The sequence below is a fragment of the Astyanax mexicanus genome, chromosome 6 (genome assembly GCF_023375975.1).
Source record: "Astyanax mexicanus isolate ESR-SI-001 chromosome 6, AstMex3_surface, whole genome shotgun sequence".
In the NCBI taxonomy this organism is placed as follows: domain Eukaryota; kingdom Metazoa; phylum Chordata; class Actinopteri; order Characiformes; family Acestrorhamphidae; genus Astyanax; species Astyanax mexicanus.
The window spans coordinates 2,444,476-2,461,442 of NC_064413.1; the positions used below are offsets into that span (position 1 = coordinate 2,444,476).

Below are 16,967 nucleotides of genomic sequence, written 5' to 3' on the forward strand. Positions count from 1 at the left end.
TTATGTACTTAACAAAAAAAAAAATGAGCTGTCCTCCACAGTCACTGGACCTGAACCCAATCCAGATCCAGGTTTGGGGTGAGCTGGAGCACAGAGTGAAGAAGACAAAGGAGCAACAAGTGCTAATAAACACCTCTGGGAACTCCTTCCTTCAAGACTGTTGGAATTTTTTTTTTCATTTCAGGTGGTATTTGCTCTAAATATTGCAATGCACACAACATTATGGGAGACATACCAGAGTTCAAAAGAGGACAAATTGTTGGTGCACGTCTTGCTGGAGCATCTGTGATCAAGACAGCAAGTCCTTGTGATGCATCAAGAGCCACGGTATCCAGGGTAATGTCAGCGAGATACCACCAAGAAGGACCAACCACATCCAACAGGATTAACTGTGGACGCTGTAAGAGGAAGCTGTCTGAAAGGGATGTTTTTCGGGTGCTAACCCGGATTGCATCCAAAAAACATAAAACCACGGCTGATCAAATCACACAGAATTCAATGTGCACCTCAACTCTCCTGTTTCCACCAGAACTGTCCGTCACCACAATCAATTATTGTGCTCTAAAACCAGGTGTTTCATTCTTCTTCAACCCCTGTAGATATATATATATATATATATATATATATATTTACACACACACACTCACTCGCACACGTCCTCCTAAAACATCGGAAAAGCCTCGTAATCATCAGCCGAGAAAGCAAACGTAATTATGTCTGAGTAGATGAATAGATTAAACCCAAAGGCTTCATTTCTTACTACATATGTAAACACTAATCACACAACGGACACCGGGAAGTTGAGATCAATACACAGAGGAAGTGACCTTTCATATTTACATATTTTTCCCCCCGCTGACGTTAATTAAGACGAGACACTGGAAACAGAGCGTTTCCGGTAATGCCGAGCTCTGCAGGTTCACACCACCGAAACCAACGGCGACGATGGATTAGATCACTTCATATGCAGAAGAGTGCGCAGCACCACACGCATTTATTATTGTGACATGGCATTTTTATCCGCACCAGATAAATAGAATGAATAGAATAAGGTGCAGTGAATGATTAGACATGCCTTTGTTTTGCATGGAAGATTTGGGTCAAAACTCAAAAATATCCAACAGTGTGGACTGTCTCCAACGTCTCAAGCGTCTCAAGCATGGTCAATAAAATCATAAATAAATCAATAAATCTTTTAAAACTTTGACAAGAAGAGTGAACAAAAAATATTCACCATTATTTGTTTCCAAATTTCCAGATCTGGCCTAGTTTTACAAGTTTTGGCTGAAATGTCTGAAATAACCAAAAAGATGCAAAGCTTTCAGACCTCAAATAATGCAAAGAATTTTGTAGAGTTTTCATGCATCTTGGCATCCACCAGTCTTACACACTGCTTTTGGATAACTTTATGCTGCTTTACTCCTGGTGCAAAAAATAATTCAAGCAGTTCAGTTTGGTGGTTTGATGGCTTGTGATCATGCATCTTCCTCTTCCAGAGGTTTTCAATTTGGTAAAATCAAAGAAACTCATCATTTTTAAGTGTCCTCTGGTGTGATATCACATTTTGATTTTAAATCGGTTAATTGTGGGACCCAATTTAATACAAAAACCTATAACATATATAAATATTGCTATTGACAACAACAGAGCTCCAAAGCATGATGCATCCACCCTCATGCTTCACAGTTGGCAAAGTGTCCTTTCATTTCAACATACCTTATTTAAATCTTTTATAGAATATTTTAGCTCGTTTTTGCACCTAAAATGGGCTTTCCCAGGTCTTAATCAGTAAATGACTTTTTCACTTTGGTTCACTTTGTTTTCACACAGGAAGAAAAAAATCCAAGCGCATCCAATGCGTCAGATCAAATTATGCTTACTGGCCAGTGGGGGTGGGCGATATGGCCCTAAAATAATATCACGATATTTCATGGTATTATCACGGTAACGATACTCTTGGCGATAAGACAAAAAAAAAAAAAAAAATACGCTACTGCAATGAAACAAAACTTACATTTTATCATTGTATACGATATAATATTGCACACCTTTAACTTAGATACTAAAAAATACAAGAATTTTAGCAGATTTGTAACAGAACAAATATCCAAATATCTCCATATATCCAGGATTAAAGTAAAATAAATGATACTGGACAGATATAATCTATAGTCTCTAGTAGATATTTAATAGTGAATAGTGAGAACAGTGTGAATTTTTCATTTGCTTAAAAACAGCAAAAAAGTAGAAGCCTGGTGTGATAATTAGGGGTGAGTGTTCTGATACGATATTTCAGGGTATAATATCGTTAACGATATTCAAAAATGTTGCCGATATTATCGCGTACGATACGATATGGCACACCCCTACTGGCCAGGCCTGTTTCGGGCGGAAGCAAAAGAAGGTAAATACAGGAAGAGGGTCCTGTGTTGTGGACTGGTGTCCATGTATCCCAGTATCTATTTTCTCACCACAACCTACAAACCACTCCAAAGTTTTGGTCTGTATCCAGGTGTGAATACAGTAATCACACCTGGATACAGACCAAAATGAATTGCATCAAGTGTGAAAACAAACCAGCATTCAGTGGAACCTTATTATCTTGAGCTAAATTTTTTTCAGGTTCTTATAGAAGAGTTTCCAGTCATACTAGGGTTCGGATTTGCATGTCTTACCAGCATATAAACAGTTTTTTTAGAGTTTGCTTGGTCTTTTAGCTCTTGTCTTGACTTCCACACTTCCCCTGAGCTGCCATTTCTTAATTATATTCCACTCTGCAGAAACTGAGAGCTGAAAGCATGATAAGAAAGAGAAAGTGAGAAAGTTTTATTGAGCTTTATTGCGCTTTCACAGGCGCTGCTGGTATAAGCGAAAACAAGTAAGTCATTATTTAGAAGTAGGTTTCGCTTGATTGCAGCTCACAGGTTTCTGGAACAATTTCCAAACCGAGGAGGAGGAGGAACAGTCGGGACTCTGGAAGGAACAGTGTACGGAAGTCCGCGCGCTCGGAAAGCGCAATCACTGCGCTGGGTCTGATTGAGCAAAATTAAAGTCGGTTTGCAGCTGCTAATTTGAATGTGCATGTGCACGGCTGCACTCACGCTCAGAGACACGCCGTCACGCCGCCCCGCCCTCTACATCCAACACCAAGGAGAACACGGCATTGTCTGCGTGTGTGTGTGTGTGTGTCTCTGTGTGTGTGTGTGTGTGCGTGCGTGCGAGACACAGAGAGAGACAGGGACGCTCTTTTACGCATGCATTAACATTCACACAGAGACAATTGACTCAATTATGCAGAAACACAACTGAAATTACCCAGACTTCAGTGGGACTCCATAATAGGGAAATCTCCGTCGCTCCTTGTGTATTAAATTATCATTCATTTCTGAAAGGGCTTTTAAAACAGGGGTGCACCAAATAATCAGCAAACTAAATTATTCTTTTTTTAATTATTATTACAAGAAAAAAGCACTTGTGCTTTGTTAGAGATGCAACAACAAAAAAATATATATATATATATATATTTTTTGTCGGCCAAACTCAAAACTAAACGGCCAAAAGACAATTTTTTTCACAGGTAATTGCGAATTTAAAAAAGCCTTTTATTTGTTATACACTTTTTTATTATCACCACAAAGAAACCATCAAGGAAAAGCACATTTACCTCAGCAATGCAATTCCAATCATACATTTACCTCAGCAGTGCAATTTTAAATCATAAATTTAGCTTAGAAGCTATTCTAATCATAAATGTACCTCAGCAGTAATATTCAAATCATTAATGTACCTCAGCAGAGCAATTTTAAATCATAAATGTTCCTTAGAAGCTAGTCTAATTATACATTTACCTCAGCAGAGCAATTTTAAATCATAAATTTAGCTTAGAAGCTAGTCTAATCATACATTTACCTCAGTAGTGGAATTTTAAATCATAATTTTACCTCAGCAGAGCAATTTTAAATCATAAATTTAGCTTAGAAGCTATTCTAATCATAAATGTACCTCAGCAGTAATATTCAAATCATTAATGTACCTCAGCAGAGCAATTTTAAATCATAAATGTTCCTTCGAAGCTAGTCTAATTATACATTTACCTCAGCAGAGCAATTTTAAATCATAAATTTAGCTTAGAAGCTAGTCTAATCATACATTTACCTCAGTGGTGGAATTTTAAATCATAATTTTACCTCAGCAGAGCAATTTTAAATCATAAATTTAGCTTAGAAGCTATTCTAATCATAAATATACCTCAGCAGTAATATTCAAATCATAAATTTACCTCAGCAGTGCAATTTGAAATCATGCATTTACCTCAGCCGTGCAATTCTAATCATAATCCTTTTTAAATCATACATTTACCCTAGAAGCATAAATGTACCTCAGCAGTGCTATTAAAAAAACACAAATTTCCCTCAGCAGTGCTATTCTAATCATACACTGATTAGAATAGCACTGCAATAGCACTCAGCAGTGCAATTCTACTCATATATTTGCCTCAGCAGTGCAATTCTAATCATACATGTACCTCAGCAGCGCAATTCTAACCATACATTTACCTCAGCAGTGCAATTCTTATCATACGTTTACCTCAGCAGAGCCACTCAAGTCACAATGAGTGGAATTAACACAAAGAAAAGAAGCCAGAATTTTGATAATCACAGCAGATGCGAGCTAGCTTGGCTAAGTAAGCTTAGCTAATGTTACTTTACTATACTATACTGTGCAGCATGTATTTTTCAGCTGGAAAAGTCATTGTTTAGTATATATTATTTCTCATATATATTCGCATAAATTGTAGTACACATCTTTCTACTTTGATCTGGTCAAACACTGAAAGATACATCATTTTTATTTTTAGTTTTGCAATTGTTTTCCATTGGAATTCAGGACAAATATAATACATTTAAGCTATTTTAGCTGTTTTATTAATGAAAAAAAAAGTGGCAAAATGAATGAAAACAAGCTAAAAACGTGTTCAGTCTTCGTCCGAATGTTTTATTTTGTTTCAGTTTTGTTTTCAGGTGAAGATATTTCACTTCAGGGCGTCTCTACATTAAAACACAGATTTTTATTATCTGTACGGATCTGAGAGTGAAGGTAAAGGAGAGGAAGGAGGTGGAGAACAGAACGCAGGTCTCTGGTATTTCAGGAGTATTAGCAATGTGTCCAAACTTGTTGAGTGGGTGAGTCACACATGTAAAAAACAGAGAGAGAGAGAGAGAGAGAGAGAGATACAGATACAAACAGTTAAAGTTATGAAACACTCCCTGAATTCTCTGTACTTTGTTCTCATCACCTGTCGATGGTACAGTCATGCCAATAAAACTCTCACACTGGAGTGAAGGCAGAAAGCGCGAGAGCGAGTGAGAGCATGAGAGAGTCACAATACTTACACTATCTATAACTTTTTCTATAGTATATGGACATAGACCTTAATATTTCAGGGTCAATATATACTGTATACTAATATAATGTGACTTGTATGTCCAGTAGAGCAGAGTTGTTTAAATGTCATATAAACACTGTGGAACAATACATTTATATTCATTTGAGGAGAATTAAAAGTTTTCTTCGACTTAAATAATTCTATTGCAGTTATTTATTTATCTATTCCATAAAATAGCAAGAGCTCAAATGTTCAGATCAGCAGGTAAAAAAAAAAAAAAAGAATTCATTTGAGAGATAATCAGTTAATATCTTTGAAACAGGACAAGGTCGCCATTAAGAATTACATTTTTTTAGTTTAAAAATAAGGCAGGATTTAATAATATTGTAGCTACTTTAAAACAGGACACGGTATGATGGTATAAAAAGTGAATACTGCTTAACTGTAGTCTGAAACCTTAAAAAATGACATTGAAAAGAATCCTGCAAATGCAACAACAACAAAAAATGACCAATCAGTGGGATTTAATGGCCATTATTTGTGGGACAATATCTTATGCGATAAAAAAAAATATTTTAAAAAGTTATTATTGCAGGCCTAGTTAATGGGAGTTTTTTTTTTATGTAGTTTTTTAGAGTTTTTAACTCCCAGGATCTGCCGGCAGTAGGAAACTCTGAAATATTAAAATAAATGTTTTTCTTAAAATAAACCGGTCTTTGTACAATATTCAATTGTAGTTTTGTAATTGCTTTTTTTTTGGAAAGCAGGACAAAAAAAAAGCATTTAAGCAATTTTATTAATGAAACAACAAAAAAGTGGCAAAACAAAAAAAAAAAATACTATTAAAAAAAGAATGTATTCAGTCTTCATCAAAATATTGAATAAAAAAAAAATCCTAAATATTTAAAAAAAGAACAAGGTAACCATTAAGAAAATATATTTTTTTAAATAAAGATAACACAGGTTTTTTTGTAGCCACATAGTGGAATTTAATTATAAATATTCATTTCTTATGCAGTAAATAAGTTATTAACCCCTTAAACTCTCAGGATCCGCCGGCAGGTCCGGTCCTCCAGGCCTCATTCCTCCTACTTAATAACAGCTCAGTAGATCTGCATTGTTCTGCTGTAATTACTGAATAATTCTCCTCAGAACAGAACACAGCTTTCACATTGTGCTGTGAACGTTTTCTTATGAATGGACCAATAGAAACGATCCAATACGACTTAATATAATCATGTTACATTAACATGTACTATTAAAGTGAGCCTACTAAAGACGGAGGTTTATATAAACATTAAGAGAATTAAGAGAGAACTTCAGTTTCTGAATCAGTTTCTCTGATTTTGCTATTTATAGGTTTATGTTTGAGTAAAATGAACATTGTTGTTTTATTCTATAAACTACAGACAACATTTCTCCCAAATTACAAATAAAAATATTATAATATAGAGCATTTATTTACAGAACATGAAATAAAAGAAATATATATCATAAAAAGATGCAGAACTATCAGACCTCAAATAATGCAAAGAAAACAAGTTCATATTCATGTTCACGTTTTAAGAGTTCAATCAATATTTGGTGGAGTAACCCTGGTTGTTTTTTAATCACAGTTTTTTTCATGCATCTTGGCATCATGTTCTCCTCCACCAGTCTTACACACTGTTTTTGGAGAACTTTATGCTGCTTTACTCCTGGTGCAAAAATACTTTACTTTATTATACCGATGATATAATATGATTTATGATATCATATCTTATGTTTAGATCAATTTCAGTTTCTAAACATTCAAAATAATTAATAAAAAAATAAATAAATTTAAATTGCATTATAATGCAACGACATTACTGTTATTTCAGTGGTTTAAATGGTCTTTGAAATGACAATTATATAATTTGTCGAAATCATTTCTGCGAAAATACATCGTCCAAAATATGTGGTTATTAGGACAGGCCCAGAGTTACGAGTAAACGAGAGAGAGAGAGAGAGAGAGAGAGAGAGAGAGAGTATGTGATGGTAGTTGGTGAGTGATGGTGGTTATTATGGGCTGTATTGCTGTTTTGTTGTCAGTGTATTATTACTGTTATTAACTTCATCATGTTGAGATACAAACAGCTGTAAACAGGCTCTTCTGTTCTTCAGCAGCACTTTACACTTCATACAGCCCTTATAACCACTCTATACACACACTATAACCACACTATACCCACACTATACACTAAACCACTCTATACACACACTATAACCACTCTATAGTCACACTATACACTAAACCACTCTATACACACACTATAACCACTCTATAGTCACACTATAACCACACTATAACCACACTCCCCAACTCAACCCAACTAACAGATAGAACACAAACAGAGAGATAACTGGAGAAAGTTATAGAGAAAGAGAGAGTTAGAGAGAAGTCGATAAAAGAAACAGATAAAAGGTAAGAAATAAGAAAGAAAGAGCAGGAGGAAGAGCAAGGTGAAGAGAAGAACGGGAGGAAGAGCAGTAAGAAGAGAAGATTAAAGAACAACAGGAGGAAAAAAAATGAAAAGAAGAACAGGAGGAACAGGAGCAGGAAGAGAGGATAAAAAGAACAACAGGAGGAAGAGAAGAACAGGAGGAAGAGCAGTAAGAAGAGAAGATCAAGAGAAGAACAGGAGGAAGAGGAAGCAGAAGAGTGTCAGGAAGAGCACTGGGATGGTCAGAAGAAAGTAATATGCAGGGGGGAAGAGCAGGAGGGCAAGCAGTGGGAAAAGAAGAGAAAAAGGAAGAGAGGAACAGCAAAAAGAGCAGAATCTGCAAAATTACTTTGAGAAAAGCGTCATTAGATTTCCACTGCATTTATGAGGCTGAGGATGCTAAAAATAAGCAAAATGCTAAATGACTAAACGACTGTGACCTGTAGCAGTGTAGTAACAGTGTATTAACAGTGTAGTAGCAGTGTAGTAGCAGTGTAGCAACAGTGTAATAGCTGTATAGTAGCAGTGTAGTAACAATGTAGTAACAGTGTAGTAGCTGTATAGTAGCCAGGGAGCAGCAGCTGTAAGTTAGCCCACATAACCAAGCCAGATGGAGGGTAACCATCCTCCACAGTGAGAGTGGTGAGACAGGACACGCTCAAACGCTACCAAAAAGACATTCCTCCCTAAAATATTCAGTGCCCTCCTGCCAAGGGCATCCAACTGTCCAAACTTTACCATCACCCTCTCTCTCTCTCTCTCTCTCTCTCTCTCCAGAAACGCATTCCTTTAAAGATGTAGATTTATCTCAGCAGTGCTGTGGTTTATCAGTAGAGTGTAGCTTTCACACGCCTCTCTCTCCACACGGCTTTCCAACAACACTGGAGGAGGAAGGAAGCTGCAGTGATGCCAGATCTCCTCAGAGAAAGGAAAGGAAGGACCTTCGTCAGCCTGTTAAACACATGGAACCACGCAGCTTTCACAACATGCAGCTTTCACAACACGCAGGTTTCACACAGTTCTCTGAGCTTATTACACAGTATTATTACTGTTATTAACTCCATCATGCTGCTCTATACCAACATTACACTCCATACACTCATTGTAACCACACCCCCCCAACTCAACTCAACTAACTAACAGAGAGAACATAAACAGAGAGGAGAAACTGGAGAAACTGATAGAGTAAGAGAGAGAGAGGGGAAAAGATAACAAAACAAAAAAAGAAGAAGAAAAGAAATAGACAAAAAAGTGAGGAAAACAAATAGGAAACATAAAAAAGAAAGAAAGAAAAATGTTTAACACATGAAATCACAGCATCCATATCACAAAATTCAGCTTTTCTAAATTAGCTCTAAGACTGGAATTTTGTAGCTGGGTGAGTTGGGTTTGTGAGGACCACAAAAAACAAGGTCATTATGGGCTGCCATCCAATCAGATACTTTTTATGGTAGATTTAAAAAAAAAAAAAAAATATATATATATATATATATATATATATATATATATATATATATATAAAGCTACAATTTTATACTATTTTAAAGAAGAGAAAAGAAAAAATATCAAAAAAGAAACCAAAAACTGTTTAAAAAAGCATGTCACAATGGGCCAACGGCATAATAGGCCAGGTTTTAAAATAAAGCTATATATTTAAAACAAATTAATAATAATAAAAAAAGTATATACATTTTTTTTATAAAAAGACATATAAAACTTTCTTTTAAAAGAATGATATTATTGACTGTTTTATTTGACTGATCTTCACAATTTTTTTATCTTCTTGAAATTTTTAGGGCCGCCATCCCATCAATTCATCACATTACACATTATTATTTTTTAAAAATAATTAAAAACCAAATAGGTTTACTAAATGATGCCGCTATTGTGTGACCCTCCTATCGACACTATTTTTTTTTTCTTTTGGTTTAATAAAGACTACATGGTTTTAAGACTGGACTAAATAAACAAAAATCAATTTTATGAAGTTTTATATCAAGCAGTTGCCCTAAAACTGTTCTAAAAATGTGTTTTATATAAAAGTTTCTTTTTAATACACCCAGAAAAACGTACTGCAACGTAATTCATCACAACAGCGGCCACATATTCCCAAGCCCTGCTGCAAACACTTCCATCAGCCTAGATTTTAACGAGGTCGTCATTATTCTATTTACCACGTCTAACCAGGTCTAAAAATCCATCTTCCTGAGTGTCGGGAATATTAAATAAAGGTGTGGGATGGTATAAAACAGATTCTGGATAAAACAGAAGCACTTTACAGCTGGAGGCGAGAGAAAGCATGACTCTGCTGTGGCTGCGAGTGAACTAAATACAATTAAAATATATAAAAAAGACACACGATCAAATCATTACTGCTCTGTTGCACTGATCAGTCGGATCTCTGAACTGGATTAGGATTAGATGTAAACAGGGTTATAGTCTTATAATCTGTGGTCTGGTTTACTGAGATTATTTTACTGCAAGAGAAGAAACGATAAGCAGATTAATTACAATAACATGTTCATGTTTGGATTTTAGTTTTTTTACTGCTTTAATAGCAGGTAAAATAAACATAGTACTACATATTATAGTGTGTATAAAATAAAATAAAAAATCTGCACAATTCAGTGTTTGGTAAGAGTGTTTTTTTTAGTGTGAAATGATTCACTGTAAGATAGTTAGTGGTGGGACAATATATCGATATCATGATAATAGTGCTAGGTCGGTTAGTGCAGGTGTTGTGCCAAATTCAGCACCCCCGCCAGGAAAAGCACCCCCTCTCGGAGCTTATTTCTAAGTGAAGTTGAAGCGCTTTTATCAAAAATTCGGCACAACAACAGTCTGACCAAAAATGTATATCACAGTATTTTTCACGGTATGTGACTGTATCTTTATTATATATATATTTTTTGCATGACTCTGCTTTTATATAGGAGTACATATTAAATCAAACAGCAAGGCATTAAATTAAGGCTTTGATTTCTTTTTGAGTCCACTTATGTTGTCCCATAGATTTATACATTTATAGATAATATATATCTCTATATTTGTATATATATTTGTATATATATTTTATATATATACAAATAATATTTAAAGAAATCACTAAGCATTAGCCGAAAATATATTTAATTGTTTGATAAACACTATAAATTATCCCAAAATACTCAGTGTTTAAATATTCAAAATACATATTTCTCAAAAGCTATTTTGCACAAGTAAGATACAAGTTTAATATCATTATAATATGTTATTACTGAAACCATTAGAGCCATTACAGTAATAAAATCAGCCACAATTCCCTTCTATCTCCAGTTAACAAGTTAATTCAATTCTAAGCTACAGTATTAGAGGAGCTTTTTTATGAGCTGTGGATCAACTGCGCATTTCCATTCGTCTCTTTCTAAGAGAATAATTGCTGTTTGCTGTTGTTTTTCTAATTTGCTCTGATAAAAACACTCATATTTCAAGGAACAGCAGCAGGAGCTCCTCAGATAAAGTGATGCTGTCATTTCTCCCCAGGCAAAGACTGGCTAGCTTATATCTCTTTATTTACGCTTTTGTTGCCAGTATGCTTCTTTGCAACAGATTTACGGCCCATCACTACATGATACGCATCGCATCGTATCGTATGTCATAAGGATGCTTTTTGAAGAAATGAAAAAAACAGCTTCAAAATGCTTAAGAACTGCTTCTATTCACCACCACTTTACATTATGTATAAAACCTTTAATAAATCTGTTGGCTTCTCTGGAACGATTCACACTGTGAGTCAGTGTGAACGACTCTAAGCCATCTAAACCACATAATTAACCACTTTTCAAGACCTTCTCGATGAAAGGACTTCCTCTTTAATGGTCAACAGGAATTTCACCTGCACAGCCCTCCTTTACGACCTGTCATTAGCTTGAGAAGTGAATAGCGGGTATCATGAGAGTTTGTTTTGACTGGGATTGGCTTCATTTGATTGGCTTCCCATCATATAATCCTATCTGTAGTTACTGCTCTTGAAGATTTTTTGCACCTCGTATCCAGAGTTTTAGTGAGTTTTACTTCTTGTGCACCCAGGACCTTTTCCAGGAAAGGAACTTTGCTATGAGCTGTGGATCGATTGCACAATTAAATTCCATTCGTCTCTTTTCTGAGTGAATAATTGCTGTTTGCTGTTGTTTTTCTATTTCTACTTGGATAGAAACACTCAAATTTTGAGGAATGGCAACAGGAATTTCCCCTGCACAGCCTTATTTTACGACCTGTAATTACAGTAGTTCACCAAGTGAATAGTAGGTATCATGAAAGTGTGTTTTGACTGGGATTGGCTCAATTTGATTGGCTTAGCATCTTAGCATTTTTTTTAGCATTATTAGCATCTGTTTTTCCAGACCATTTTAGAATGAACACACTTTTCCATGTTCAACAACCCACTTTAACTAGGGCTATTTTTCACACACACACCGTTACACACACACTCACACACACGCTTGTGGGCAGCTGTTACCTGTCCGGGCCTTGCTGAGCTGGGCGGAGTGCACCTGGCCCTTGAGGCCTTCTTAAAAGCTAAGCAACCAATAAGAACCCAAGCAGCACCTGGGCAGGTAGGTTGAACCTCACAATGGTGCACCAAAACGACCCCCATTAAACTCCTGCAGAGCCACTGAGATGGCAGGCCCCCAAACAGACAACCAGGTGTGTGTGTGTGCATGGGAGTGTGTGTGTGTGCAAGGGAGTGTGAGTGTGTGTGTGTGTGTGTGTAAGTGTAAACGCATGCCATCGGACAAGAAGCAACAGAGCTCCTTAATCTACTTCAGTAGGTTCCGTGTTAAAGGAACCAAACAAATCCATGCAGTTTTAAAACTGTTTCTTAAGCCCCACCCACAATTAAATAGTCAATATATGTAAATGAGCTTTGTTCTGATTGGCCCTCCCTCATTCACAACAGTACTCAGCCAGACTGAAACACTTAGAGCTTTAGGGAAAATAGGTGGGGTTAAGTTAAATGGGCTATAGGCCAATAAACTGAGTAGGTGGACACACTATCAATCAGCCATAACAATAAAACCACATGCCTAATATTGCATAGGCTGCCAAAACAGCTCTGACCTGTTGAGGCAAGACCTCTAAAGATGTTCTACTGTATCTGACACTAAGATTTACTTACGTAAGCAGCAGATCATTTAAGCCCTGTAACTTCCTTCCTTCATGAGCATCATTGATCAATCACTGTAACTCGTCCACTGGTTGATCCTCCTTAACAGGTCTTAACTGGCTTCATCTGGCTACTTTGGTTTTCTCAATGGAAGAGCCATACTAAGTTGGCCAAGGCGTACCATTGGTTAAGAAGATGGAAGATGTGAATGGATGACCACTGCACACTGAACACTGAACACAACCTACCCTACCTAAAGTTGACAGCAACTTCAAAAACTGACTGTTCACTTGCTACCAAATGTGTAGATCCAACCCAGGCTTCGTAGGTGCCATTGTTGCCAGATAACCAATGCAATTTACCTCTGCAGCAAGTGGATATAATGTTGACGTTTTTGTCGTTTCAGGTTTAACTCTTGGAGATGATCTGTTATGTCCAGGCGTCCAGCCATCACAATTGGCTAATCAATTAAAAGTGTCTCAAGATCTTGCCGAACTTGTAGATATTTCAACATTTGCTTCCCACACATGAACTTCAAGTACTGACTGTTCACTTGCTCTCTAGTATGTAGAGCCAACTCTTTGACGTGTGCCATTGGAACCAGATAATCAATTGCAGTTATTCATTGCAGCTGCCAGTGGTTTTAATGTTATGGTTGAACTGTGGTGTCTATGTAAAATGAGCTTTTCCTGCTTCCATTGCCAACCTAACTTGCTGGGACTTGGTGCCATCGCCTACCACTTGACAGGTGCCATTTGAATCGGCTAATCAGCGTTATTAACCTCAGCTGCTAGTGATTTTAATGTTATGGCTAGGTTATGTGAGAATACATTTTCCTGCTTCAATTCTTTCCTTGACCTGGTTTCTGCTATTTTTTCTTTACTGTTCACTTGCTGCCTAATATGTAGATCCCACCAGGCTTAGTATTGCCATTGCCATTGTTTCCAGATAACCAATGTCACTTACTTGAGCAGCAAGAGGTTTTAAAGTTACAGCTGATTTTTTGTCATTTTCCCCAATGCATCAACTTCAAACACTGCCTGTTCACTTGCTGCCTAATATGGAGATCCCACCCAGGCTTCGTAGGTGCCATTGTTGCCAGATAACCAATGTGTCATTTTCCCAATGCATCAATTTGCCAAGTGTGTCAAGACTGTTCACTTGCTGCCTAATATGTTTATCCAACCAGGCTTGGTAGGCACCATTGTCATTGTTGCCAGATAATCAATGCAATCAATTTACTTCAGTTGATAGTGTTTTTAATGTTATGATGACTAATCTATGGTGGATTTACTTGGGATATGTAAAATGATATAATGCGTGTGTGGTTATATGATATATTTGACGTCACAACAACATCAACAGCTCAGATTATATAGGGACTGAATTAAAATGTTGGCTCCATACACTATACTTTCAAAAACCCCAAAACGTGGGTTCCTAGAAATTGGCTCTTTAAACCCAACACACACACACACTCATACACACACACTCATGCACACACACACACACACACACACACACACACACACACACACACAAACACACACTTCTAGAACTTTTGGACGTTATAAGCCCAGCCTCAGGAAAACTTTGACAAATAGCAGAACTACACAATCAGTAGCCAGGTCAAAGTTCTTTCCATTCCACCTTAAATACCAAGAATACCAATACGCCTCATAAGTCAATGAATGCATCTGCTGCACCATTTAAGGCGGAACTTTTTTTTCCAGATCACTGACCCTTACCTGGGGTTGGTGGAGTTCCAGTAGACAACGTGTCTCTTGGCTAAAGCGCTGGAGAGCACATGCACCAGCAGGAGCAGCAACAGGGTGAAGATACTGGGAGCTCCAGGGCAGCGGGGGAAACTCATAGCTGCATCCAGCCCGGGAGCGCTCATCCTCGGCCGGCTGCGGGACGCGTCCCGGGAGAACTTATCCTGGTGGAGGAACTGGTAGGGCAGTGAGGCAAGAGAGCTCCGGGCGTTTCCTCACGTTTGACACATTTCATTGACAAACTTGAGGAAATATCTTCTCAAAGCCACAAGAAACAAAAAGTAAAATTCTCTCTTTTAAAGTCTTCAAAACTCCTCAAAAGTCCCCAAAAGTTCTCAAACGTCCTTAAAAGTAATTCCAGATAGGTTTCCTCTGTCCAAACATGGTAGAACCTCCACAAAATCGCTCCTGAAGCCGCTGGTATCTGACAGTGATTCGCCGCGCCTTGAGTTGAGGTGATTAGTTTTCTCTCGGGGGAGAAGAAACTGAACGAGAAGGTACAGCGGGTGGGACAGGGCGGGGCCACGCGAACTTTGCACCAATCAGAGTTGACCATGGGGCGTGTCCAAGCCGAGCCGCCACGCCCATCACCTTGGTGAAGGATCGCTGGTATGAAGGTAGAGATGGTTAACTGGTTAATCTGGTTGAACAGCTAAACACAAGACTTTTATTTGCTTTTAGATTTTTTTTGTTGATTAGATGGTTTGACTGATCTGCTCAGATAAAATGTGCACTTTTATAACTTTTGTGCTGATGTGCCATAACAATAAGACCACTGACATGTCAATGCCAGAACTGATATTCAAAACCATTTTTTTTTATTTTTAAAATATTTCACATAGCCAGCCATACATGGTACAATTAGCAGTGAAATGCTTTAATTTAGGAAACAATGAGATAAAAGGTAGAATATATAAAATATAAAGCTAAAGCAAATATGTGAATTTGGTAAAATTCCCAATTTTCAAAAAAAAAAAAAAAAAAAAAAATCTAATTTTTTGCATTCAATTCCGAATCATTTGATTGCATAAAAAATAAATAAATAAATAAATAAAAAACACATACAAAGTGTCCCTGAAGGTTTTTTATGTTTTAATCATCATTATTTATAAAAAAAAAAAACTAAGTACTAAAAGCCATATAAATGATTTACATTGAAATATGCATCTTTTTATGAATAAAAACGAACTAAAAAAAAGTCCCACAACAGAAATTCTGTGTATAATCATAATTAAAATAATATTTTTTTCATATATACAATTCACATATTTGTTTCCTATTTTTTAAATGCTGGTAGTTCCCTGTATGTTTTGGAGTGAGACAGTAATAATAATGTAGGGTGGTTTAGGTAGGTAGGTAGGAGTGTCGCCATGTTTTTCTTCAAATTCAGTAAAGCTAAGCTAAGTTAAGTAAACAAAACTGTAAAAAACTTGTTAAAGTCAAACGAGTGCTGAAAGTTAATCTACACAGATTTCTTTCCTGAAAAAAACGTTTATTTGGGTGAGTACAGTAAGCTTAGATTTTCAGATTTCCACTAAGGTTGGGATGCAGCAACATTAGCATTAGCAGCTAGGCTAACTGCTATTGCTACCCACGGTTAGCAGCTAATGCCGCCCGACAGCACTACACTGAGGAGCCCTAGTTTGTCCTAGGAGCCCATGTAGCTTGTTTTAGCACAGCAAACACAGAGACTACAGTTCGATAATACTCACCTCTGAATGGTAAAAGAGCTAGCACTTAGCACGGTTAGTGGCTAGTGCTAATATTGCTCCAGCAGTGCTAGCCAGGGTTAGCAGCAGACTATAGGCCAATAATACTCAACTCTGAATGACAAAAGAGCTAGTGCTTCATGTGGTTAGCAGCTAATGCTAATACTGCAGGAGAAATAAACTCCTGTATAACTCTGTACTTCAGCAGAGTGGCTTTACTGCTCCTGACTGGTAAAATTTACATATTTTTGGGACAACTTTAAGGATTTTAGGAGCTCCTTAAAGTCTAAAAAATGTGGTAATTCTTTTACAAATAATGTATTTTTTAAATATAAGAGAACGTTGGTAAATAATTTCAGTCTGAGCTCAGGATCCCTGTTTATCTTGCTGCAGTTCATTAATCTACAGTCGTTTTATTACTGTTCATTATCTTCCCTGTCAAAGAATGAACTGCTTTTCAGATATTTCTCAGCGTTCACATTATTT

The 16,967-nt window shown here is 36.8% G+C and overlaps 1 protein-coding gene across 1 annotated transcript in view; it reads right to left on the reverse strand.

Moving 5' to 3' along the window:
* si:dkey-246i14.3 (ephrin A4) overlaps window positions 1–15,236 on the reverse strand; it is an 87,616-nt gene extending 72,380 nt beyond the window's left edge. The window contains exon 1 of the mRNA XM_022674214.2: window positions 14,746–15,236. Within this exon, the coding sequence (XP_022529935.2) occupies window positions 14,746–14,897 (152 nt within the window). The 5' untranslated portion in view covers window positions 14,898–15,236. The remainder of the gene's footprint in view (window positions 1–14,745) is intronic.
* Window positions 15,237–16,967: the final 1,731 nt, after the last annotated feature.